This window comes from Phasianus colchicus, chromosome 1 (assembly GCF_987193195.1).
Source record: "Phasianus colchicus chromosome 1, bPhaCol1.hap1.1, whole genome shotgun sequence".
NCBI lineage: Eukaryota > Metazoa > Chordata > Aves > Galliformes > Phasianidae > Phasianus > Phasianus colchicus.
In genome coordinates this window covers 169,903,513-169,931,278 of record NC_143436.1, presented here as the reverse complement: position 1 = coordinate 169,931,278, position 27,766 = coordinate 169,903,513, and the positions used below count along the sequence as shown (strand labels likewise).

Genomic DNA, 27,766 nt, shown 5'->3' with positions numbered 1-27,766 from the left:
TTTTAGACAAACAGGTTTATAAGATTTATTTTCCATTGCACGTACATGGATTATATACAAGTTAGTAACATAAGTTACTTCTTAATTTTCTAAAAGATTGTTACAGCAAACACTCGCCATTTTAAAACATCAAGTCAGAAATCAAATCTAAAAAGGTAAATATGACAATATTTTAAAAACGAAACAAATTGCACTTAGTTAGGGAGTCAAATACAGATTTGTCTATATGCTGTAACAAACTATATAGCAGGTAATATTACAGTTAGAAGTAGCTCTTGCAGTCCATTTGTACATTAACAATTCTTTTCAATTTTACTTAAAAACTGGTGGATAATTCAAAGACTTCCTCTTCTTCCGAGTATTTGAGATTCATCACATGAAATGCACTAGCAACTAAGTTTTTATACAATTGCTATTCAAATATAAGAAGTACACCACACCTGGAAATAAGGAAAAAACTAAAATGTATTGATTTTACATGTATCATGAGATGAAAAGTATGGAAGGTGTTCAGCAGTAAAGCCCTGTCCACTACTTACATAAAAGAAGATTTAAAAAAACAAAAATAATCACTGCACACAATACAAAGGGTGGGGTCATACTGTTGTTTAAGTCTCCTGTAACAGTAACCTTTCTCCTTACTGTTCACAGATGAGTGTTTCCATAGCAAATCTGTTCTCAAAGTGTCGAATCTTTCGGCAATTGACAGCTTCACGCTTCTGAATGCCTGTTTGCATTAGTAAAGAACAAAGGAGGGTAAACAGAATGGAGTGATGTATATTAGAACCGTAACAGCTTTACATCCACTCTCATTACATGTCACTACAAATCAGAACTCTCTCCTCAACATCCCCCTAAGAAAGAATAAATACACGGACACACCAATTCATCCTCAGAGAAAACAAAATAAAAATAATAAAGAACTCAATACGCAGCCAATGATCCCTGGAGAGGTTTGTGAACCAAACTACAACACTGACTTTTAGCTAAAAGGAAGCTACCAAAACCCCTCTGGTGGTTACCTGTAACCCAGATCAGTTCCCAGTCTCCCTCACCAAGTCTGTGTAAGCTCTTGTGGGGATGGGGGACAGCAAGGCAGTGAGCTGCTAGAGGCAGAAAAGGGCTAACAGTCTCCTCCAAGAACTGGAAAGAGACCCAGTGATCACTGCCAACCTATGCCATCATTTATTACCACAGGATCAACATGCTGAATTTTTGCTGCTAAGACCTTTTCATTTTTAAACATTGTTCTACATTGCTGATGTTCTTTATATATGTATTTCTTTTCCTAGGGTCTAATGATATGACTAAAGCAATTTAATTGCTTCAATGGCCACTTACACATCACATACCATATTTAAAAAAAAAGTCTGAGTAAAAACCAAGTGATAAATTAAGGCAATACTTAACAGTGTGTCAAAGCTCTTCCAAATCTTTTTTGTTTTCCTCAGAAGTTTTCCATGAATGAGTACCAAGAACTACAATTCTCCTTTGGAGACAACTCTTACTCACATTTCAGTGATATAAATAGTTGATGTGGACTAATCTGTAAATGATGGGAACGTGCCCTTCTGCACCTGCACTACAACACTATGGGTTCTCTCCTTCTAAAAAGTTTTTTGCCTCTGGGAGAGGGTGAAGAAACAAGATTAAAGTAAAGCATCAATAAAACTTGAACCACAGAAGACACACCCGTGCCCACACACACACACACACACTTAACAGGGCTTTGAGCACTTCTGCACAATAAAACAACTTATTTCCATACCTACATGGAAAATCTCAGCCACACTTCAAGCCCACAGCTGCAATAAGCAACTCTTGTTTTAACAAAGTCGTTCCTTTCAATACAATCAAGCCCACTTACTGAACTCGAGCAGCACTGCACTGCCAACACAAAGGGTGACACAGAGGAACATTTACCTTTCATGGCTTCCTTGCGCTGCAGTTTGTAGGTTTCCTTGCCACGGCAGAGGCGGTAAATAAAGAATCCCAACTGATCCACATTTTCAATGCGATCAGTAACAATCATCTGTTCGTGAATCAAGTAGGACTGAGGCAAATATGTTCCAGCCTATAGAATAAAAGTGTAACAGCTCAGACAATGAAGGGATGGCTTTTGACAAAGTACACAAGGAACGCTTTGCACTGTGATTCTTTAACACGGCAGTGCATTATTTTCTTTGTTGTTTTTTTTTTTTAATATAATATATATAATATATAGAATTTTATTATAGATGTGCAAGCACGACTGCACTATGCAAGTACATAATGCTCAACTTCAAAACTTCCATTGATACATACATCCACACTCTCCCATTACGGTAAGAGCAACCTCCAGCACAGAGACATTTTCTTCCAGGAGAACCATGGAACAATTCCCACAGCTCTCATACAAAGTTTTCACTGAATCAACAGATGTCAGAGGGAGCTTTCCCCAAACAAGAGCTGCAGAAGCACGTTCTACCTCAGCATATTCTTGCTTATGAAACATGCCAGGTGCAGCACACTCCCTGTGAGGCTTGAACAATTTCACAATGAGGATTGCAACTTGGAGGCTAAATGCACGAAGAGCTTGTCTGGCCTTGCCAGTTACTGTGAGAGCTCCCCTAGCTGTTAACAGAAGTATTAGGAAGTCTGTGACATATGCCGTATGATATATGGCAGTAAACTGAAAAAGGAAGAGCCAACACAACATCCAAAGGCTTCCAAGACTTTTTCAGCCCCTTCAGTGTCGTTTTGCCACAGTGAAGAGACAGACAAGTCAGGCTTCATTACATATGGCTGAAGATGCACATACCTCTGTATCAACTGATTTCTTAATACTGCTACTGGTAAATAATCATCAACTTTTACTGAAATGTTACTTAATTTAAGACATCCTTAAGCTTCTTATTTGTGACATTACAGAAGCACTGCTTGCTTTCTAAAAATAGAATGACTGGTTATTACAAAAACAAACCCATCTTCTGCAGCAAAAGATCACTGCACTTTCCATTGTCAATAAACAACTTGGAATTTCCATTACAGAAAATGACTGTCTTTCCAGCTCAAGCAATAAACATTGAAAAGGAGCTACTTAAATGTTGTTCTCCAGAAAACAAAAAAAAAAAGAAAAGGCATGTAAAAAATTCACTTGAAATTATGAAATTATGTACTGTAAGGAAAGAAGCTACAACAAATTTTCTCCTTTAAGTAAGAGCTTGGAAGACCTCACACTCCCAAATTATCTGACTCATTATTATTTAGTGAAAAGCTTGGTAAATAAATCGCTGTGAATTGGTGCACCTTAATCCCTGGTCCCTAGAGTTTTGGGAGAGCTTCAGAGGAACAGCACAGCAGCTCAGACCACCAGCAGGGTGGGCAGCCATACTGAGGGTTCTCTTATGTTTGCGCCACCTAAACCACAGGATATCCCCAGATCTACTCAGCCCTTCCTTGGGTTTTATAGGAGGTGGAGCTCACCGGCTGGACTGCATTTCCTTTGCTCAGCCACTCTAGGAGCAATTCCCTAACGCTGAGATCCAGCACAGCCACAAATGTAATCATTCCAGAGATGCCTTCTGCGTCACATATGGTTAGAACTGGCCACTTGGCTCAACTATAGTCAACAAACAAGCATACTTGGGTTTCAGTTTTGCTCCCGAAGGAAAGGAGGCCTATCACTATTTGCATATTAAAGCAAACCATATCAATATATAGAAATGTTATTTTTCAGGCTACAATTATGGCTTTTTTAAAGCACAACAGCCCAGAGCACCTCTATCTTCCTAAAATGCCCTCTGCACGTATTCAGAATTCATTTTAATGAGACAACTATTTTAATTATACATTTTTTTCTATGTGCAACCAGCGTGACTGCAGGACAGCAAAGAGAATTTTGCTCACTTTATGCATCTGCAAGACAGTTTCCCACATTTTAGCTGCAAAACATTTAGCCTGATTTTCTGAGACATCAAGTGCCCACAGCTTTCTGTTAATACAATGAGAATTAAACAGATGTCTCATAAAATTAGGGCATTCACTTTGGGGACAATGATCAGAACAGTTTGCTTCTGCACAGATTTTCAATTAAATACACGATTCCTGGTTATCCTCTTACTTGTAAATGAAGCACATTTGATTTAGAACCAACCCAAACTAGGAATACAACAGATTTTAACAGTGGAATTTGTGTGGACTAAAAAAAGCCAAATTAACAACCTAACAAAAGGGAAACTAAACAGGATACACAAAGTATATATAAAAAAAACAAAATAACAATGAGGTCACTGAGTTTTACAGACACCACTTCATGCTCCTAATTCATACTAGATTAGTAAGAACAGAAGACCCTGTGAGATTATCTACTTTGGCCTCCTCAATTTCACAGGCTGTTACGTTCCACCCAGTTACTCTTACAGTGTTTCCCTGTGGGGGCACCAAGCCAGCCAGCACTGTTCAATTGTCAAACCCTGCTGGGAAGTGATTAGGAGTTCCCATGGCATTTCACTGAAATCTCTTGTTCAGTTATTTGGAGACTGTGGTGTCTCAGCCCACTGGGATCATCGTTTTTAAGGATGCAGAAATCTTGTTCTGAAGGTCTGGTGCTTCTTTCTTCTTCCTAAGACACTGAGACTTCCTCAGACTCAGGGATCTGGCTATACTAAAAAGCTTTCTCTTTCAACAGGCTTTGCTAGTCATATCACACAAATAGGTTGCCCAGAGTGTTGGTGGATGCCCCATCCCTGCAGAACCCCCAAGTCAGGCTGGATGGGGCTGAGCATCTGATCGAGCTGTAGGTGCCCCTGTTCATTGCAGGGTATTTGGACCAGGTGGCCTTTAAAGGCCCCTTCCAACTCAAAGAAGTATGAAATCTTGATTATTCCTAAAATGATCTCCCTGGAAATACAAAGATTCACTGTAAGGCTGCTGGAAGCCTCAGCAACTCAATTTCAGTGCTGTTCCATCAGATGGAGGCAGTGCAGCACATCATGCCATTAAGCACACACAGTGGCTCCAACACAACTCATCTAAGGTACATCACACTCCAGCCATGTGAAAGTAGGGGCTGACCCTGCAGAGCTCTGCTTTGAACAGTGCCCACATTAACTGGCTTCTCAGCACATCTACTCTAAGTGTCTCAGCTAACCAGTCTCAATCCAGGACACACGAGCTTTATGGAAAATCTAGTCATAAAGAGTTTTATTAAAAAAACAACAACTGAAGACTCCTCTCAAAGGGTACACCACATCTGCCCAATTCTACCAACTAAATCTACAGCATCACAGAACAAAACCAGATTTCTCTGTCTTCCTCAGAATTAGTAATTCCTCTGTGATAGCAGTTAATTAACCTCAAAGGTTATAGCCTTTTTTCTCTCTTTGCAAGTTAACTTTCACAAAGGGTGAATGTTTCAGAATGTCAGGCAAAGAAAATTCTCCTTTTCCCCTCTGAAGAACAAATCATTTCAGATTTAACCATACCTTGATGTTGATGAGCAACTCCAAGAAATTTTTTGGTGGCATAACAACTGAAGTGTTCAGAGGGATTACGTAGCACTTATCCAGGCTCAGGTCAAGATAGGCAGTCAGTCTCTGGTGAAGAAATATTTGTTTGAATCAAAATCAGCACAGCATTAGAAAAATCACATAACAATGATGTTAAGCTGCTACTGCCTCATTTTTCTTCAAATTATTGTTTTGTTCTATCTCAAGTCTGTCCAACAAAGCCCAGTCTAAGGATAGGTCAGTGCAGAGACAGAAGGCATTCTTGATGAGCATCTGGACCTATTACAGGGATCTGTGCAAGGCAGCAGGCAATAAGCAGTTCAAATGCACGACAATAATGGAACTACAAAAGTCTATCTAAACCATTAGCAGATGAACTACAGCATTCAGTTGCCCCTTCTGCCTGCTTTTTGAAATAACAGAGCCTTGCTCACTCATTTTTATTTTGTTCAGGAGGAAAAAAACAAAATATAGGAGGAAAAAAAAAACAACAGTGTTCTAGATAACGCAATAACTAAAAATCCCTTTGTTCAAAACACTGCTGAGTTGAAGCATTAATGATTATTCATACCTGAATTATCATCTTTATAGTACCTGAGCTGTTATATTTGTCATTGTTTGATTAAGAAGGAAAAAAAAAAAAAAAAAGATAAAAAAATTCCCAGGAATTATCCTGAAGAATCCCAGGGCTCTGTTCACTGCGCTGCTCCACTGCATCTGTTTTTGCTAAAGAAGACATTATCTCAATCTGCTGAAAGCTCCAAGGCTGCAGACGTATGTAAAACACTGAGTGCACCACGAGCCCAGCAGTCAAAATAGCACCAGGACAGCAATCCTCAGTGCACATAATCTCATTACACTGGACTATGTGCTGTGCCCATGGCAAATGCTCCTTGCACTGACCTTTAGAGCAAAGCACTAAGGATGCATGCATAGTTAACTCTAAAACCTTAAGTTAAAAAGTAAGTTTCTAATATTAGATTGTTCCTGTTCACATTCACTTCTCACATGCTGCTTTTTTTGTTGTTGTTTTTTGGTCTTTCCTGCTTCAAGACTTTGCTCTAACTCTTAACAGAAGCTCACTAAATATATTCAGGAATATTTTTAAATGACATAGCTTAAGTAAGCTAAGTTTTTCTCCAAATCTGGTTATGAATATTTGATAGATAGCACTCTTCTTGCATGGAAAAACTTAAAACTTTGAAGTGCACGTAAAAAATAGGACATTTCCCTATTCTTTTTCAGCCCTTCTTGAAAAATATCAGTTCAGTGAAGTCTTCAAACGTTTGCAGGAACTTTGCTTCCTGAAAGCCAGCAAACGAACATTTCATAGCTATCACTATTCCATCAAGCTGGTACAGAAAAGGGCTTCTAATTGTTTTACAGCTCTGTCATTACTATTGAGAGCTGCAGGCCTGTCAGCTCTCATACTGAGAATTTACTGTCAAGACTCCCCTTAAAGTTGTCTCTTACAAAAATAAAGGGAGAAACAGCTCAAAGCACTTTGCTACCCTGGTTCAGTGCCTTCAAGAAACAGGGTGGCCTGCAGCGCCCAAGGAAAATGGAGCTGCTAGGCTCCTTGTATCTGGAAAATGAGCTCTCTTCCACAGTGACCTGGTTGCTCCCTTCTCTCTGTCCCACAGCTTTACAGTTCTTAAGCTGTACTAGCAGAGCACATCTATGAGCACTGGAACATAACTCTACTGACTTCACATGCAATCAGCCCCTCCAAGCCAAAGCAAAAGGTAGGAAAGCCCTATCCACACTTCCCTCACCACCACAGCACTTGCTTACATTCTACTGTGATGGAGTTAACATGGTGAGAATTACACTCTTATTTTCTCACTCCGAGGTAAAGGAAATAGCTCAAAGACCTTCCCCTTTCTAAAAACAGCAATGGTGGTTTACATGCTACCTCATGATGACTGCATAACGCCATATTTCATATGCTTGGTTAATAACTGCTTCCAGCTTGCTGCTACTGCTCAAAATGTTTCTACTGCCTCCACCACCCTCTGCTTTCCCCCCCACCAAAATAACTTGGGAGTACATTTATCAGGATGACTGAAGGGGAACATTTTTGAAGTTTTAAATGCTTTCTGCTTTCTCAGAAACATTCCTTACCCGATGGAAGTCGTGGACGATATCAGCAGGATCGCTATCAGCAAACTCAGGGACTGGCACACTGATAAACTCAACATCTTCCTCCTCCAGGATCTGGATGTTTTGCTCAATCGTGTGGTAGCGAGCGCTCTGAGCCTCTGCCCCAGACTCGGGTAAACTTAAGCCATCTTCAATGTATTTTATTCCACAGAAATATACGCCGCCCTGCTAAAAATAGTCAACAAAAACATCAATAACCTCGTTAGAAGTTTAAGGCTAATATTCTCAAAGCACTATGGAGAAGAAAAACTTGTCAGACTAGATGAAATGTTTTTCCTTTGATTTGATTCACACGCACAGACCAAAGTAGGAGACAGCTGCTATCCACAACAGGACTGTGGGTAAAGTCTCTGTTCTGCTGCACCCAGCGGGAGCCTTTCTCTCAAGTTCAAGGAAAACAGGATCCCAAAAGCATCTTCTTAAAGTGTCATCTTCTGCTTTGTTCCCATTATCTGTGGCATTATTTTTAGAAAGAATATGAAATTCTTGTATGCTTGTATTCATGCAAGTTATTATTATTAAATTATGATTTAACTGCAGACAAATGCTACAACATAAGACACTGAAACCGGTCATCCAAGTTAGCTTCAGAAAGCAAACCTCACTCTGCATATGGCCCTGCTTTCAGAAAGGGGTTGAACCAGGTGACTTCCAGAGATTCCTTCCAAGCTAAATGCCTGGGTTGAAAAGGACCACAATGATCATCCATTTTCAACCTTCCTGCTATGTGCAGGGTCACCAACCACCAGACCGGGCTGCCCAGAGCCACATCCAGCCTGGCCTTGAATGCCTCCAGGGATGGGGCATCCACAACCTTCTATATAGCTATAAAGCTGTTTAGTTTTACCACGTTTGAGGAGTTTCCAAAGTCAGTTTCTAAAATATATTATTTTCTACTGCATAGTTTTTAAAGAAAAGGTAACCAAAAGAAGCGGAAAGAAGCAGTTCACACCCTTCCTTCACAGCATACAAGCAGAGCGTGAGATAAGCTCCTGAGTCAGAGGAAGTCATACACCAAATTCAGCGTATGCTGCTTCCAATACTTGAAGTGAGCATATATACAGGAGGGGGAATGGCTGTTTACGAGGGGGCATAGTGATAGGACAAGGGGGAATGGTTTTAAACAGAGACGGGGGAGGTTTAGGTTAGATATCAGGAGGAAGTTTTTCACACAGAGGCTGGTGACACACTGGAACAGGTTGCCCAAGGAGGTTGCGGATGCCCCATCCCTGGAGGCATTCAAGGCCAGGCTGGATGTGGCTCTGGGCAGCCTGGTCTGCTGGTTGGTGACCCTGCACATAGCAGGGGGGTTGAAACAAGATGATCATTGTGGTCCTTTTCAACCCAGGCCATTCTATGATTGTATGCATATGCATAAGTCAGCACATCTTCAGTGCAAAGTGAGCTCAATTCCTCAATCTTTCCTTTAACATAGATCTCACTCATGAACAAGCACCACAGGTTTGTGTTAAATGGTACTTTCAATTTCAGCTAGCAGGCACATGAGAGGTGGAGCAGGTGCTAAGCACTGATGAAACAGGATTCAGCAACGCAGTGGGCCTTCAGCTGCTCTCAGCCTGCTAATTCACCCAGGTACCCTATGCTGCTTGAGTGTTGTTTGCAACACCGCTGCTCCCCTGTATAACAGGTTAACTTTGCAGCCTGAGAGCCTATAAAACACAATTTCAACTGGAGTTTCTCATGTTTAATCACTCAGCTTTCTACATCAGCAACTAGCAAAAAGGGGGGGTGGGGAGGAGGAGAGAAGAAGAGTAGAGAACTTCTACCTTGAAACTGCATGCATTAAGCAGAGGGCTGGAAGGATTCAAATTTTGCTGATGCTCTCACCCTTTCTGACCTTGTGAATCTTGCAACCCAGCACAGCTTCTGCAGGAGGGGGGGAAGTGTGCTCAGCCTGCTCGGGTGGCAGCCCAGCAAGGCCAGAGCATCCAAGGGACAACTCCCCAGAAAAAGGCAATATTTCACTCGCATATCCTACATTCCAGGTAACTGCTGCACTTCCCTGGCAGCACAGCCTTCACAGGGCTCCTTCTGCAATGGTGCCAATTGTGAAAATACATTTTGTCAGAGGTCTAACCTTGTTGGTGTGGATTGGATCTGACAGAGCGTGTTTAATCACGCTGACTGTGCTTCTCCCAGGTCCCCAGCAGGGTCCATTTCCATATCCCTATAGAGGCCAGGAAGGAGGAGAGTCACCACACAGCTCCAGCAAGCAATGCCTTTCCTGTGCAGCAGCAGTTCTGCATTTGTCTAGGGAATGTGGGGTCAAACAAGGGGGCTTTCAAGAAGTTAAGCCACCTTCAGTATTCAGCAATGGCTGCACAGGACAAATACTGGGTGAAAATCTGGGACACCACTGGGATTCTTATATTCAAGTCCTATATTTAGATATAATCCTTTCTCTGCAAGGAACATTTTGAGAAGTGCTGCTCCTTTTCATTTGCCAACCTTGCTCCTACCTTCCTCTGCTGACAGAACAGTCCTCTAGAAAACCTGAAATTTTAGAAAGATAAAAAGAGGACCAGAAAGGTCATTTGGTTTAGTCAGGCGCTCCTCTTCTAAACACAAAGCATAAGGGAGGAAAACACAAATCCTCCCATAACAAGATGTACTTGACTTACCTGGAATGCGAAGTATTTGTACAGATAGGCACCACCCAGGATCACTCCTGCCAGCATGAAGGCCAGCCCGAAGCACATACACCAGCACCAGGCCCTCCTCTGCCCTGCAGGCACCACCACATCCTCTGGCTCCTGCAATGCATCAGAGAGAGACCTTCAACACAGTGTACCCAAGACACCCAGCACAACAGATAGCTTGGGCCCAGCGAGCCCAAACATTGCATCCATCAGGAAGGACAGAAGCACTTTATCAGAAATGTTTGAAAACGTTCTTTTTGTTTTGTTGTAAGCAGACCTATTTCAGTTGAGGTCTAAGATAACTTGTACTAACCGTCACTTTTTGGACTAAATCAGCAGAGATAAGGAAAAAAACATCTCCTGAAGTACTTCGTAATGCACAGTGAGCCATTTTAGGGACTGCAGACAGAAGGTCTGTTGACAAACAATCTCAATGTTAAAACAGCACAGTGAGGAAGATGGTTCAGATGGATCAGATTTTTTTTTTTAGCTTGGTACATGCAATTTAAGTGAACCTCAAGAAGCAACAAAAGATCAAACGCAGTAAGAAGAGCAAAACACATCCTTTCTTATGTTGTTCCATCAGGAAGAGACTATACCACCTCTTGGCTGGAAAAACAAGAAGAATGATGGTTTAAAAGTTCTACTTAGGGAAGCTTTGTGCTGAAGACAGTGCTGGCCATGCACTGCTATCTGCTGTGCGTGTTACACTGAAGGAATGACAGGATGTTTCCCCTCTGGGGCAGCAGTTTGCATAACCATGCAGTTCCCAAAGGCATCCTAAGCAATAAACTGCTGCTTGCAAAATCTTTCCTCTATCAGCCACATCACAGCGCTTTTCCTCCCCCAAGTGCTTGCATAACTCTCATCAAAAACAAAACAAAAATAAATAAAAGAAACCCACCACACTGATACTTGCATACAATTTTTTGAGTCGCCCTCTTCTCAGCCTCGATGATACTGAGAAAATATTAGAATTCCAGTAAATACAAAGAAATTCACTACCCCTCTGCAGACCAAGGAAATACAGGATAGCATGATCATAGCGTGATGACCAGGGTGAAGTCAAAAACAAAATTAAAAAAATCCAAACAAGGAGAGAAAGAACTTGAGGGAAGCACTTGAAAAAGGTGTCGATGGCTATGATAGACAGTGAATGTTCTGGCTGTGGTTTGTTGCAGAATTTTCTAATTAAGACAATTTCCCAAGGCAAGCTGCTGGTGCAGCCCCCAGGCTGCCATGTTCCACTTAGGAAGGAGCTCCTCTCATCTGGCCACAGCCACCAGGCAAGAGTGACACCAAAGAAGAGGCACACCCTATAAAAGCTGGGGAGAAGCCAGCACTCCCCAGCATGACTCACCCCAACCATCTCCAGTGGGACAAGCAGTTTTCTGGAGGTACTTATTTCTTGTCACTGATTACAGGGGGAGATTCCTTGTTAACGAGCGAGGCTCCTAAGTCACATATAGCTAAAATTAGATGATGTGAAACCCACTTTTACAGTACACTACAATTATCTTTCATACAGAAGTGGCAACGCAGCTCCTTTGCCAGGCAACAGTTGCCAAAACCTGATTCAGAAATATTTAGAGTCAGACTCTGAAGATATTCCACAGATTACACTTCATGTTACCTTGTCAAGTCCCACAGTAAATCAGATTGTGAAATCACCATCTCCGTCTTTGGAGGTTTTCATGACTCAACAAGGCAGAGACGTGGCTGACCTTGCTTTGACAGCCACCCTGTTTCTAAGGGCTGGACCAGAAGACCTCCAGAGGTCTTCCAACCAACATCTCTGTGATTCATTACAAGGCGAAGGGAGAGTGGCTAGAGAACGGCTGCCACAGTCTGAAAGAGTAAACAGAGCAAAAAGACAACTAACAACTTTGTGAAGTCTTCATGTTTCAATTAGTTCAGGAATTCAGTACAAAGCATCATAGGATTACTAGCTGCATGGTTTTCCTGGCTGCTTGCAAAGACTGAGAATAGAATGTAATATCCTTGGTAAGCTAATTAACTTTCAGGTCAGGTTAAGATTCACCATGGATTCCTCTATATATCAACTCAATCATGAATCTAAACCAGGTAAAATAAGGATTTTTATGTTGCCCTGGATTATTAGGTAACTATTTCCCTGGATATTTCGATGCAAGGAGGACACCCGATTGAAACATTTTAAAATAGCTGTCATTTACACTTTTAATTTAATGTGAAAAAAATACATAGCAAACTGGCTCTGGGATACAATGCCACAATATTCCCTAGTGAAGAATATAAAGAGTATCTTTATTCCTTCCCTGAGGTTTTACTTCATTTTTTTTCTCCCTCCAAGCAGAATTGCCCATTTGTGGAATAATTGCCTCTTCTGTTCTTCTATAGTTTTGTAAACTCTGAAAGATTTACAAAATACACATCTGGGAAATGGTGCAGAAGGGAGATTACTGCACAAACACCTACTTGGAAATGTGGATTAAAGTCAAACTAAGTTTGCTTGGGCCCTAAAAATGATCAGAAAAAGGAAAGTAACTTTTACACTTTTACCAGACTAAGAGGAACGTGAAGGATAGGTTTATCACAATTCCACTCTAAAAAATTTTTCTTTTATATACAAGATGACAGATGCAACCAATAGTTTTAATAGAACTCATAATTCTCTACCGGCAGCTAAATTCTCTCACTGTTATTAGTTGATGCATCTCTAATGGTAGGGCATTAACATCATTTGCATCTGTAGTTGCCTACTGTATTGCTTTGTCCTCAGCCAACCAGAACCAACACACCACAAGTACAGAGTCATAGCACAGTTCAACCTCTTGCTCAGGACAGAGGAAGGACTGCACCTCAGAACAGTAAAACCACAAGCATTAGGCAAGAGCAAAGATATCTGATGGTGAAGAAGTACACAGAACTTCCACCTTCTGAATTTGAGAACTAAGTACACCACCAAGCAGTTTAAAACCACTTGATATTAGAACTTCATGAATAGACTACCGAGGCTAAATCATACTTGTATTAGTAGCCATCCTGTGGCTAAACTTTTGTGTTGCTGCTGTGGCACCCTAGTTTTGGCTGATGTGCCCCAAGAGAATAACTCATCCCTCACCACATAACTGACCACTTACACTGGGGGAAATGAACGCATGACAGATGCCCACCCACCTTCCAGGCAGCTCATTTTGGGAAAGAAAGAACACAGCCCAGAATTGGATCTGCACCAGCGGGGACAGCACTGATGTAGTGCCTCTTGCCTGCAGGTAGGGCTGCTCTGTGCCCAGCACTGCCAGCTTCTGAAGCCACAGCACAATGCAGGAGTGCAGCCTTGCTGGCTGATTTTTCTCTAGGTCAGCTTTTCACTGCATCAAAAGAAAGTATCACGAGTACAAGGCAAAGACTGACCTCTAATGATACACCTCTACACTTTGGTGAACAGCAATACTTAATTACTGACGTTCTGGCCCTCTTCTTCTCATTCTCCTGCATCATCGATGCCCTGTGAACTTCCAGATTCACACTGGATCCTCAACCTGAGGATGATGCCACAGAACTAATCTTCTCTGAAGGAAGAACTGGATACAAGCCCCAAAACAGCTTGTTTCCCTTGATGAACTGATTGGTCTCACTGGAAAACATTTAATTAGCCTATTTCCAAAGGACAAGATATGAAAGAGAAGCATCTCCCTGCCTCTGGAACACCAAACACTACAGTGTTAAAATGAAGCAGCTCAGAACTCCCCAGTCTGAATAGCTTCAAGCTCCGCAGAAACAATTTTCTTGTAGATACGAGAGAGAACTGAATACTTCTCATTTTCTTGAGATGTCAAGATGTTGGCAGGAGTCCCTTAGCTCTGTCTTCTTCCCACAAGGCAGTTATCTGATGCTGCAGCTTTCAGCAAGGACTCCTCCATCAAGTGAGCGCAGCAGCCAACGCACAGCTGCAGCCGTCTTCTTACTGGATCTGTAAAACACTGTGGAGCAGGCAAATGACCACAAACTACTTAGAGAAGAGCCTCTCAATTCAAGAGAGAGCTTCACGAATTTACAGTTAGCATCAACAGCCCTAAAGTGGATTGAAAGGAAAAAAAAAAACAACAAATAACCCCCATGTCTGCAAATATTAGCAATTATTCAAGGCTACTGGCCACATATCGTCTTGCTTTTTTCAGTTCGATTTTCATTCTGCTTTTTTTTTATCCTCCTTTAAATAAAATACTGAATTTCAGAGGGACCAAATTAATGTCTAGGGTAGCATCATAGAACTTGCTTAGAAACTCCAATACTGAGCTGCAAATGTGCATAATTAGACTTGGTAATTATTTAGATTTTCCCCTCGTGGCTTTCCATACATAACTGACTATAATTGCTTTAAAATTATGAAAGTAAAGCAGTCTAGAAACTGACAAGGCATATGACTAGGCCAAAATAAAATGGCTGAGAAGATTATTGGGCATTGCTCCTTTGCATAAATTAAGGACATCAATTATACGATTAAAAATTTTCATATGAACCCATTAACTAAGAACCCTCCTAAACCAGATATGATGGATGCACTTGGATATGCTGGAGGGAGTCTAGAATGCAGAGTGATCATTGCACGCTTATGCACAAGGTAATGGCTGATACTCAGAAACAGTGACAAAAAGAGAAATAAAACAGCTCTGGGGGAAAAACCTTTCAAAATCACCAGTCTCTGACACAGAGGAAGCAGATGCTGAGTATTACTGTGTATTATAAATATTACTAGAAGTGTCTGTTGCTTAATACGCAGTCCATAATTATACATCTGAGAATAACCTCTAATACATATTTTATATAAATACATACACATACATATATGGATACACACACACATATATTTGTGTGGGTAGAACTGTCTGGAAGCTGTTCTGAGCTGTTTTCTCAGTGCCAGCTTGCTTACACAGATGGACAGAACACAGAGGGACAGACTCAGCAAATATTGAGCAAGTATGGTTTTAATAGTGAAACGAGGAGAAGGGAAACTAATGATAACTCCCTACAAGAGTGTCGGTGAGAGAAGCTAAAAAACCTTGCAATAAAATACCAACCCAGCGGCTACAGAGAGTGGATTTTGTTGATCAAGTGTGCCTGCTCTGACTTGCAGATCTGACATCTGTAGAAAAGCCTCCCAAAAGACAGTCAATATAAAATGACCTTAATTTAGAAAGAACTCTGCATTCCTTCCGTGGTATTCCTGCCTGAAGACTGCTCCAAGCCTGGTATTCTATTTATTGCTTGCTGCAGATGGGAAATTAAGGAAGGCTTTTGCAAGGCTCCTCACTCAGCTGGCAGATGCTGCAGAACTGGAAGGCTGTCAATACTCTCAAGGAGCTACTTTACGCTTCCTAATAAAATTAAATTGGAATTTTAAGTACAATGATCTTTTAACTTGCTAGCTGGGAAAACAGACACTATATACAATAGATGCTATAGAGAGCTCCTGCTTGTCACAAGGAGCGATGTATTCTTTTGACTCACTGCCTGCTCCTCTGGCAAGGTGGACAGGGACTTGACCCTCTGGCCAAAGGCTCTCTGACTAAGGAACTGCTTGAAACACACATCTTAATTCTGGTATCACTTGCCACCATCATAGAGCTTGAATAGCCAAGCAGACTAATCAAGTAGAATTATTATCTATTAGGCTGCTTAGCAATATTAACCTCTTCCCGTATTTCCAGTATCTTCTATAAGAAAAAACAAAAACATTCTACCAACGTTGTGCATTAACAAATGCAGCAGTGTCAAGAAGATATATTCCAAGCTCAAAAGTCCAAGGTTCTTTTTATATGAGCCAAACACCACCTTTCACCAAGTAACAGGGGTGTTTTCCCATAAAATGAGGCATCTCAGATGAATCATTCCACGGTTCAAATGTCACATCCATGGTGGCATAAAACATTACAGATATGGTTTAATAGCTTGTGGTAGCAATGGTGATGAGAGGACAGTTGGACTAGATGATCTTGTAGGTCCTTTCCAACCTTGTGGTTCGTTCTATGATTCTATTAATACAAGCAGCCAGCTCAAGACCATCTAAGAGAGGGAAGGAGTGCTGAGATCAGTTCCAGCGGACGGGAAATACACTGCATGTACCTGCAAAGACACAGGTGAAGGGAGAACAAAAACAAAAGAGAGAACAGGGAAGCAGGAAATAAAATTAGAGAGAAAGATGATGGAGCAGACAGAGTTCGATGTCTGCAGGAAGTCAGGGAGAGAATTACAACTGTGAAGTGAATGCAAAGGGCATGAATCAGCTGTTCACCCAGAGCTACGTGATAGAGACAATCAAAAAAATGCACCTTAGAAGAGTATACCTGCATCTCTGAACTGATGTGAGTAATTCTGATTTACCTAAACACTGCCTTCAACCCCACAGATTACAGAACTTAATAGCAGCCAGCAATTAAAGAGGATGGGAAAAGACATTCAGAGGAAGAAATTTCTCACTAGTCTGCTTCTTTAATTAAACTCAGCTGTAGCACTGTTAAGCGTGGTTATTTTTACTGTTAGCTTTGGTCCTACATGGACTAGAAAGTGGTGAGGAAAAACTGCTTGAGTAGCCAAGGCAAGAACTTTCTCCAAGTGATTCTCCTGCACTACTTTTGGCTATATTCTCATCCCAAGCAGTCTACAGCAATCGTATATGCATATTTTACATCTATTTCTCCAAACTGTTCCTTTTGTCTCTTTCCCCTTCCAACATCCTCCATTTCCCCCCTCTCAACACCAAAACCAGCAATTTCAAGTCTTCCTATAATTTCTTTCATGCCCCAGACCCACGCCACTGTATTTTACACCCTCCAAAGGTAGTGTGTGGTAGAGACCACAAACACAGAGCACTAACAGACCTACTTTCCCTTCCCTCCTTTCATCACTGTTCTACACTCAGTGTCAGCATCCTTACCTGCTTGAGAAGATGTGCTGGGCTGTGTTGACACCCCGCCACTCTAAGCTGTACCTCCGTCCCTCTTGTCCCGTCCTCAGGGCCAAGGACTGTCCCTCCTTTCACTTTCTATTCAGCAATTAGCACAGCCGATACCAATACCACCTTGTCTTCCCTCTGAACACCAAGAACCCTTCTGTGCTGTGCAGTGACAGAGCACTGGCACAGGCTGCCCAGAGGCTGTGGGGTCTCCTCCTTGGGCATCCCCCAGAGCCATCTGGACGTGGCCTGCACAATGAATTGAAAACACTGAATTCTTTTGCCAGTGACAGCCAGAGATCTGCAACTGCCATTATAGTGAATACAAATTTTTTTTACCATCTCGGCTACTGAAGAGGTGTAAGAAGCCAGTCTTTTACATATAGGTAAACTCATGAATGAGTAAATAAGTTCTCATAAAACGATGAAAATTTGCTCAGCATTCCGTATCCACTCTTCACATACGTTTTAAGAAAAGAGAAGTGTTTTGGTTTAAGTTTGCACGGCAGCCCAAACATGCAGAAGAAAGCTTCTGCAGACATCTGGCAAGAAGCGCCCAAGGGCTGTTTATTCTGCTGAAACCCCAAACCTAAGAGGTTATGTGGCACACTCTACAGAATACCTTTTGCTTTCAGAAATCACTACCCCTTTTAAGGACACAGCATACCAAACATTGCATTTCTATAAACTGTCCAATTTTGAAAAAATGGTTTGTTTTCACACATTGCCAAAATTAACTCGTTTCCCCACCCACATTCTCTGACTTAAAACTGACCCACGTTCTACCACATTTATTAAAAATACGCTAAAATAAAACTTCAAAATGCAGTATTCCTTTCCCCTATCCTGAATTAACATCAGTGCTCAAAAACAGCAACTCAGAAGGCTCCTATTCCATTTAAAATAGATCAATACTAAATTATCTTTTTGACCTTGGATGTTCCAGTTCCTGTCTCTTCCTTATCCTGCTCACTTCTTATCGCTGAATATTTCTCCACATTTTCTTCTGACTGCCTGAATCTCAGGCATCAGTATGACAGAACGCTACGTGGATTTAACCTAGATTTCTCTCAAGACTATTTTCCCAAATGGTGATGGCTCTTTCACCCAAGAGATCTCATTAGCATGCACATATGCACCACTGAGCTTCAGAATTTAATAACTCTATTCCCAGTTCAGCCACAGATGGCATGTCATCTTGAGCAAGTTACGAACGTTACATCTCAGTTTCTCTCTGAATTAGAATTCACCACAACAGAATCACTCAGGTCAGAAGAGACCACACCAGGTCTTCAGGCCGAAGCGGGCAGACACCAAACTCTGACCAGGTTGCTCAGGATTCTCAGCCCATCAGGTTCTGACAGCCTGCAAAGCCTGACACTCCATAGCTTCTGTGGGGAACCAGCTCAGTGCCCAGTTCTCACAGTGAAGGATGTTTTGTTTATGACCTGCTGGAAGCCCTCCCAGTTTAGTGCACGACCACTGCTCTGCACCTCACTGACCAGCCCAGCTCTCATCTCCTCAGCCAGCTCCACAAAGGCCTTGCATAGCAGCCACGGCAAGCAAACCAGACCCGGGCCATCACAACAGCCCCAGTGGGGATTTGACAATGTATTTTTAACATTTGGATGAAAAAGCTCTCAGCCTCCAGTACTGTCAGTGCCTCACTGACCATTAAGCCCAACCATCAGCCCACCCCCCTACCATGCCCACCCATCCCGTCCCTCAGTGCCACATCTACACTGCTCTACAACACCTCCAAGGATGACAACTCCACCACCTCCCTAGGCAGAAAACACTTCCTTACGGCACTTCACAGTATCAACACAGAAGAGCTTACCTTGAAAGCCCTAAATTTAATTATGCTCTTTCTAGAAGAAACTATTCTAACAATCTAACGGAGCTCGCTTCAATTAAACTGTTCAAAGGTGGAAGCAGAGAGATAAATTCCAGCAGTCACTGGTTCACACCTTACAGAGACACACCAGCAGGAATCAAAACGCCACAGCTGACAGAAGGGACTCGCTGCAACCAGAAACTTTCCACACAAAAACCCGCTGCTCTTTGTGGCAGCCTCAGGAAGTCACACTCCATCTCCTTTCACAAAGGGGCTGCACTTCCACACGCACAGCCACGCTGTAGGCTGTATCTTCTACATCAAATATGTACGCCTTTATGATTCAGCAGCCATGTGATTAAATCTGTGCACAGGCCTCACAGGGAGAGATCCACCCCGCACATCACTACCACCCCAGTTATGATCCCCCAACATCTGTTCTTTCCACAGCCATTCCATCTCATTCCGCCCTCAGAACAGCAGGAAGCCTCCATCAAAAGCAAGATTTTGAATCTCTGGGGGAAAGGAATCGCAAATTACCTGAGAATTTATATGCAGGGAACTCTACTCCTCAAATACTTTATTTTTATGTATATATATATATATATATTATGTGAGCTTTATTTTTATGTATATATAAATATTACAGACATTGTATATATAATTCATAAAAAATATATTTGTATACACACTCAAAGATGCTATTTGGAAGGCATCACCTTTTTTATTTTTATTTTTTCCAAGACTTCTATAGCAACTGTTAAGCAAGTACTACTTTGCCTGTTTTTCCAAGCGTTAGTGTTTAGGGCTGCTACGGCACACAGGAGGTTTGCTTGTGGATGCAACATGGAGCTGAAATCTCTCCGTATCTGCTGTGGCCAAAGCCTAGGCCACGTGATGTCTGCTGCAAAACCACTGCTGATTTTATTTGAGAGCTCAATCTTATTAATTCTCTCATTCCTTTGGTTTACCACATCTGTAAAATTAGGACAGATATCTGAGTTTTATAAATTAGCATGCTTTTCATCCGTAGATTCAAAGTAATTTCCACTGAGGATAAAAAGCAGTACATAAATAGTAAGAAAATGAATGTTGTATTATTCATATAGACTGGGAGACTAAAAGCAGATAATGCTAACCTTTGTCAATCACTGCATAAGTGGGAGGAAAGACCAAAAAAAACAAAGGAATCTATGCAACAGTAAACATAACACACCACTACTTATCCCAGTGGTAATTCTTACGCTTGAAATAAGTCATAATGTTATTGAAAAAAAGTCATAATGTTACTGGAAGCACAGAATAAAGGATATTTTAAATGATTAAAACTTTAAAAATGTAAGACTTGCTTTCAAAGAGATTCCCTGAGAGTCAGAGAGAATTATTTTCTTCTGTATAAGTTATTCCGACTCTGTAGCTATTGGCTACTGAACAGAAAAATGTATAATGCCGACAAATATTCAATGCAGAAAAGTTAACTGAACACATTATTGGATCTAAGTATGCTCACCATTCTTACAAAAGCCTTGCCACCCAAATGGCCATTAGCATAGGTCAAAATTCAATAAATTACTTGTAGGAAAAAAACCCGAAACCACTAGGCAAACAAAGAAAATCAATTTATTTGAGTCTATAAAAAACAAATGTTAAATTACATTGCGACTGTAGATAAGTCATTAAAGTACTTAACATGGAAAGTATGCACACACATTATACTTTTAAAGTAAGGTTTCATTGGAATGGACACTCATACGTTGGGATGGACATTCATATGTTGGAATGCACACTCATTATAAAGGAAGGAGTCTAAGCCATGAGGACATCTCCATGGAAAAGATCTGACGATCTACACAGCAAAAGCAATATAGAACCATGTAAAGTACTTTCATCATCTCCATTCTCATCCTTGTGTTGAATGTTAGAACTAGTAACCATAGGCATGGACTCAGTACCACATTGCTAAGTGATACGAACAACTGACTGAGGAGTTATCACAAAGGTCGGGCAGAAGACTTCCCATTTCCAATATTAAATAGTGTTCTTCTGGGAAACAGCTTTATTTCCAAACCAAGTTTGGTTTTCAGATTGGGAAGTGATGAGAAACAAAAGGACCCAGGGGATATCATCAGCCAAAAGACGTGTTTTCTTAAGAAGAGCCCCTCACAAACAGCCCCAACCACAACTCTGATTTACGTAAATTCAGTTTCCTTAAATTTAAGCTTGCAGGTGACTGCAAAACCAAATCAGTGCCAGAATTGCCTGGCACAGGAAAGTTTACTGCTGAGGTTTGCTGGCTTCTCCTTAATACCCCACCAAATTCAGGCAGGAAAAGGGGAGGGAAAGAATTCAATTTGCTAGAAATTTTTTTACTTCTTGTTCTGTTTTAAGTAATCATGTCTTAATCCACAACGCTCTGACAGATCGCAGAAAATGGTTCATTTTATGACCTAGCTGCATTAGAGAAAATATAGGAAAACAAGAACTGCTCTTTCTTTATAAGCCTACATAAAATTTGCTTGGAGAAAAACTGCCAAGGGTGTAAGAAAGCTTCTCCAACAACAAAGAAAAGCCCAACACACACACACAACCAAACAACCACCTACAGACATGCTGCAGACTGGGAAAACTTGTTTACTATTTATGAGTGTGTATACTAATATATAATATGTACATAATACTCTATATGTATTTTTATACATTAACACAGTGTAGCCAGCTACAAAGCTAACACCCTTATTTTAGAATTGTTTAAAGCCACTTATGCACCTGTGAGCTTTTCTACATGGAATAATGGTGCTCATTAGTGGCTCGAGCATTTCCCAGATGGGCCCCTCATTCTGCATTAAAAGTGCCCATTTCAGTACGCTTTAGTAAACATTAAGCTACACCGAAAAATAAAAGATTGGTTCTCAGAAGGAATAAAGGCAGAAAGCTGCTGCTTTTGAAATCCTTTAACATTTACGTCTTCACATTATAATCTCTGTACAGATAGAGCTATGATATACATGTGGGAACCCACGGCTTCTGCATATCAAGCTCTACTTGGTGAAGATGCTTAGAGCTGAGCAGCCCAAGAAAGCACCAGGTTGGCACCCACCCCTCCCTGGTGGAAGGGAGCACCTGAGGACCCAAAGATCTTTTGGGAGGACTGAGTGAACAGGCTCTGCAAAACGTCTTAAGATTTCACCTTGAAAGACGTTTTATAGACAAAGATCTGTTGTAAAGAAAAACACAAAAATGCCATGCATGGCATTCTAAATCGAGGCCAAGAACTACAGCATAGAAGGTCGAACTGGATGACCTCAGTCTTTTCCAACTTCAGTGATTCTTATCATCGTCTCAAGGAGAGTGGCAACCAGTGCCTCCAGTAGATACGGAGCCACTTTCACAACAGCAATGAGTGACCTACGTAGAAGAAACACTTTTGATTTCTTAAACTCCTTTTAAATAGTATATTCCAATGCATAAGATCACTGCCTTCTGCTAAAGCTTTCTTTGGAGCTGTTGTTCCCAGGACACAACATCTACTCTACTCACACCTTCCTCTCCTGATTTCCCCGGTCACGTTTCCTATCAGTGCCTGCATCAGAAATTACTGGGCAAGTTTTGGAGAGGTCAGATCATCTCTATTCCACATCCGTCAATACATATTGGCTGCAAACACCCATTAACATATCCTAGAAAGATTATCTACTTCACAGCAATCTGAAGTGGCAGAGTTGCAGACTTCATGACACTGCACTGGGAAAAGCAGCAAAACAAGGAGGACTAACCCAAAAAACAACGCCATGAATCCTCACCTTCCAGACACTTCAAAATATTTGGCCCTGTTCACGGGTATCATCTGGTTTACTGAGACATTTTCCTCAAATCTCTGCAAGTTCTCAGCAGCAAAATTCTGAGCAATTCTGCTGATCTGCCTCGATTTTTTCTTTCTTTCCATTTACTTCAGAGCAGAATGTCTCCCTAGGATCTTCCTTATAACATTTTATGAAGATTCTGTTAACTTGGGCATTTTTCACGTTCACTCTTGTGACCCAGCCATATTTATCATCCTACAGAAACCAGAGAGAGGAAAACTAATTTTTAAAATGTGGCTTTTTAGAGACGTGACCTTTTTTCAATCTACCAGCATTGGCTCTTCTATATCCATTCCCACAGTGCCTTCCAACCTCGCTTGAAGCTAAGCATCTTCCAGCAATGAAGTAAGTGATATGAATAATGCATTTGTCAGATGTGGTTTACTTTTCCCTTTCTGAGGAAGAACTGCATAAGCAGTTGAAGCGCCTTGTAGAAGGGAGAAAAGATTGTTTCTAGTCTATTTATATTAAATAAGGCAAAGTTCAAAGAGAGCATCTCACATTCATTTCAGTGTTGTTAAACCTGCAAGGGTTGCACACAGCCTTTTCTACTAAAACAGTGCTCGACTCTGCTTTTATTCTTCCTTCAAAACACACAAACAAACAAGCAAGCTTATTTCAGAGAATTTTGCATATTGTGAAGGTCTGCAGTTCTGCTAAGAAAAGATGGAAATATGTCAAGGAGAACGTCAAAGGCTTGATGTCCCTTAAGAGCATTCATTTGCTTTTGGAATTCTCATCTGCAGAGAGCATCCGTTCCTAGCATGCTATTTTAGGACTGTTTTTAAGCCTTGTACAGGCGTGTTCATCCCCTGATAACAGTGCAAGGCTCCAAAGAACTTACAAGCAGCTACTGGGAAATCAGACCACCTTTTGACCTGGTTAATAAGTGCTTGCAGTTCTCATTTCTGGGCAATGAAAGCAGTAATGAGAACCGAACAGAATTAAGGCAAGATCCTGTAGCCCTTCTTCAGCTGCAACAATTTACAGCTCCACATTAAGGGAATCACAGTCAAATAGCATGCTTCAGTCAGGATCTGGACAGGGTCAGGAGCACTGGCTCCCCAGCGTACCATCAGCCAGCTGTATTTTGTCTGTGCAGCAGTTGGAACAACAACCCAAGTTGGTAGGCTATCTATCTGGAAACGAAATTATCCAGGGCAGATCTGAATTCTGAGTTCATAGGAAAAAAACCTTCAATTTTAGAAACTTGCCATCTTTGTCTCATTCACACGCCACCCAGAATCAGACCGACTGCCAAATCTGGGGTCTGGACAGAGCTCCACAGCTCAAGCTGGGAAAACCCATTACCTCCTCCAGGAGGGCTTTCCTGCTCACCGCAATGAGGCGCACAGATCGCCTTAATTAGGGATTCCTCTTAATTGCAGGGAATTTCAGGAAGCGCACTGTCTCTCGTTGTGACACACCGCTGCTTACCATTCTAAGGACTTGACTTTTTGGTCTGACTTCTCTAAATGCAGGATGAAAGTTTAATTAACCATTTGCTGCATCCATGAAGATCACAGAATCATAGAACAGCCTGGGTTGAAAAGGACCACAATGATCATCTAGTTTCAAGCCCCCTGCTACTTGCAGGGTTGCCAACCAGCAGACCAGGCTGACCAAGATGTTCCTACAGGGCATCTTGTGATCCCCTTTGGCTCTGAAATGACACGGAATTCTGCAGGCAAAGAGCTTGGCCCCAGGAGAGCCACGGCACTGAGGGACACGGTTATCAGGCAGAGTGGCGATGCACAAAAGCGTTCTGAAGCCCCACGCAAACAGCGAGGCACGCTGCCGCGCCTCAAGTTTTCAATCCCTTTCCAAAGAACTCAGAGCAAATTACGCTACTTCTAATTAAAAACCGGCTTCGGTTAGGGGAACAGCGAAAAGCTCAACCCTCAAGCATGGATATTTCGCGCAGTTCTGCACTCCCAAAACTGGAGCAGCGGGCGCAGCGCGGCTCTTTGTCGCGGCCCGGCCACGGGCTTCGGGGGCGACCGTCGGTGGGGGTTCACCCCTCCGCCCGCGGGGACGAGGCGGTGCTCGGAGGCGGAGCGCCCACCGCCCGGCGGGCAGCAGGCAGCGCTGGAGCCGCTCCTCCCCGCGATGCGGCACAGAGCGCAGCCCCTCGCAGGTCGGGACGGCACAAAAGGACACGAGAGGGCCTTTAAAAGCCAGCCCGGAGGCGGTCTGAGCGCTGCTGGGCTCTAAAAGAATTAAAAAGAAGAAAGAAAGAAAAGAAAACAAAAAGAAAACAAAACCCAGCATCGCTGCCATCCCAAAGCGCGGAGGAGCGGAGCTTTAAAGCTCGCTCTGCTGTCAGCCATTTTAAAAGCGTGAACGCAGGGGGAGCGCGGAGCCGCGCACCGCTGTGCAGCTCTCCCTCCCGCCCCGTCCGCGGTTATGGCTGCGAGGGGGTTTTAAAAAGAGAAAGAAAAAAAAAAAAACCACAAAACCAAACCACCAAAAGACACCCAGTGAGACGGCTCCGGCGTGCGGCAGTGAGCCGGCGGCATCTCGCCCCGAGCGGGGAGCCGGGCACGGCGCTGCCCCGGGGCTGCCGGCCGCCCCCGCCGCTCCGCGCCCGCCGCCCTCACCTTGGCGTCCGGCGGCAGGATCAGCACCTGGCTGTTCTCCTCCTCCTTCTTGGCCGCCTCCTTCTGCGCCAACGCGGAGTTGAACGACACCTTCACCATGGCGGCTGCGGCACTGCGAGGCAGGCAGAAGGAAAACGAGCGCGGCGCCGAGCGCTGCCTGCTGCCCCGACACCCCGCGACTGCCGCCCCGGCCCTCCGTCAGGCGGCGGCGGAGCGGAGAGGCGGGGCGCGGGTGGAGCTCCGCCCGCACAGCGCCGTGTGGGGGCCGGGCGAAGCTCCTGGAGGGGCGGCCTCGCCCACCGCAGCCCCGGGCTCCCACCGGTCATCCAGGACCGAAAAAATGGCTGATGGGAGAAGTACCTCAACCTGGTTCATCCCGTCGTCCTGAAGTATTTTCACTCAAAGGGTCGTGGATAATATAAGGAACTTTATTTTCTCTGATAAAGGTATACAGTCCACCAAGCAAACGCGGTCGTGGTACGTGTGTTCCCAGGGTAAAGCTGCTGATCGCACAGCTTGTACTACACACTGCATGTTGCCTCAGGTATTCCAGGAATTCAGTCCAGCTGCCTTAAAATGCAGGAGAGGTTGACTGAATCTTTTGCAGATATTTCACAGAAGCATAAAAAAGGCAGTGCTGCACAGAGGATGAAACACAGAATGTGTGATGAAACACAGAATGGCCCTTCGCAACCACATCTGACATGGCCCAGAGGTTCACTCAGCCTCAGTAGTAGCTTTCATAAGAAATGCTTCAGCATTCTACACGAAAATAATGCAGTCTTGTGATAAGGCAATCCAAAACTACAGTATGCTCCTATGGGTTTATGTTGATTTTTTTAATAAGTAGGACTTTGATGTCCCTCTCCCATACAGGGAAGTGCACTTGGTGACACCTCTGTTCCCATCTCCGTGCAGTTCTCACAGGCACGGCGTGTATTCAGCACAGCATTTAGCATGCAGACGTGGCAGTTCTGAGCTTTGCTTTGCTTTGTTCTTCATGACACCTTTGGATATTCCTCACAGGAGGATGGGCATGCAAAAAACAGTTGAGGGCTAAGGCTTGGCATTTCGTTATCTTTGTCAAAGGATATCTCATACCCCAGGCGGCACACGCTCTTATCTTCCAAGGTCTCTGTCTGCTTCTTGAATCGTGTACGAATGTTGCCCTTCCACAAGTGGAGAACAACAGTGCCCTTATGGCATTGCTACTTCTGGCCTTCCGGTAAGCAAGGATTTAGGATATTTGGGGTTTTTTCTATCAGAGAACAGAGTAAGAGGAGACCCTGTCTGCTTACTTCCAGGCTGCGCTTTGCTCCTCTGTGTATTCAGGCAGCTGAGTTGATTGGATGGCTTCATTCCTCTGAAATGAAATCTTACCTCCTCTTCCTCCTCTTGCCCTTCGTCTTCCCCCTCACCTCATCCTTTGTACTCCCCTCCTTCCACCAGTGCCTGTGCTGCACGTGTGACCCATGCAATGAGCCAATTCAGTTCTCCAATCCAGCAGAAAATTGTCTGAGTTTTTCTGGGTTATTTTTCTGTTGAGTTGGTGAGCTGTGTCAGTTCAGAGATATTTATGGACCAACATTAGAGTGAATGGTGAGACTGTGAGGCTGAGAGCAGCAAGGGAGGGGGTGCTGGGGAGGGCAGCCTCACCGCTTCTGCAGAGATAAAAGCATTAGAGATAAAAGTCTGAGTATCAGAGTTTTTATCAGAGATAAAAGTATTATGTCAGCCCACCGCATCTCTCAGAACCACAGCTTCAGTTTTTCTCAGGAAAGTGTGTGCATCTCTGTTTATATGCAGATGATTTCTGGTTCTCTCTCATTTCCGCCCCTTCTCTCTCATAGACAAGGCTTCAGTTCCTCGGCCTCCTGCCCCATCATTCATGGATCTCAGGAACCTCCTGTGGGGCAGGTGACCTTTACTGTAAACATCTGTGTGTTTGTGTCGTTAGGCAGAGGTTTTCTATTGTTTCAGCTGCCACTACTAAGGGGGCATTTAATTGATTTCTTGCTTACCCTCAGTGGAAAATGGCATCCATTGGGACTGGGAGCTGCTTTCTCTTTCAGAAACCTCTCTTACAAAGGCCATGCCACTTCAGGCCACGCTTCTGCATTCCCATCTGCAATTCGGAATCAGCCTACATGCCATCTCACATACAGAGATCATAAATTTCTGATGCCTGTACTAGACAATCTGTGGATGAAAACGTGTAAA

The 27,766-nt window shown here is 42.8% G+C and overlaps 1 protein-coding gene across 2 annotated transcripts; it reads right to left on the bottom strand.

The window, feature by feature from the left end:
- Nucleotides 1-25,779, bottom strand: ITM2B (integral membrane protein 2B). Of its 2 annotated transcripts, none has more exons than XM_031615600.2 (6): nucleotides 25,547-25,779; nucleotides 10,295-10,426; nucleotides 7,614-7,817; nucleotides 5,466-5,576; nucleotides 1,924-2,074; nucleotides 1-727 (listed from the first exon to the last, which is right to left on the bottom strand). In XM_031615600.2, the coding sequence occupies exons 1-6, from the start codon at nucleotides 25,643-25,645 to the stop codon at nucleotides 639-641; spliced, it is 786 nt and encodes a 261-aa protein (XP_031471460.1). In that variant the 5' UTR covers nucleotides 25,646-25,779; the 3' UTR covers nucleotides 1-638. The 2 variants fall into 2 exon arrangements, with proteins under 2 accessions (XP_031471460.1, XP_031471459.1); XM_031615599.2 differs by having other exon boundaries at nucleotides 7,614-7,820; nucleotides 25,547-25,777.
- Between the last annotated feature and the right edge of the window lie 1,987 nt (nucleotides 25,780-27,766).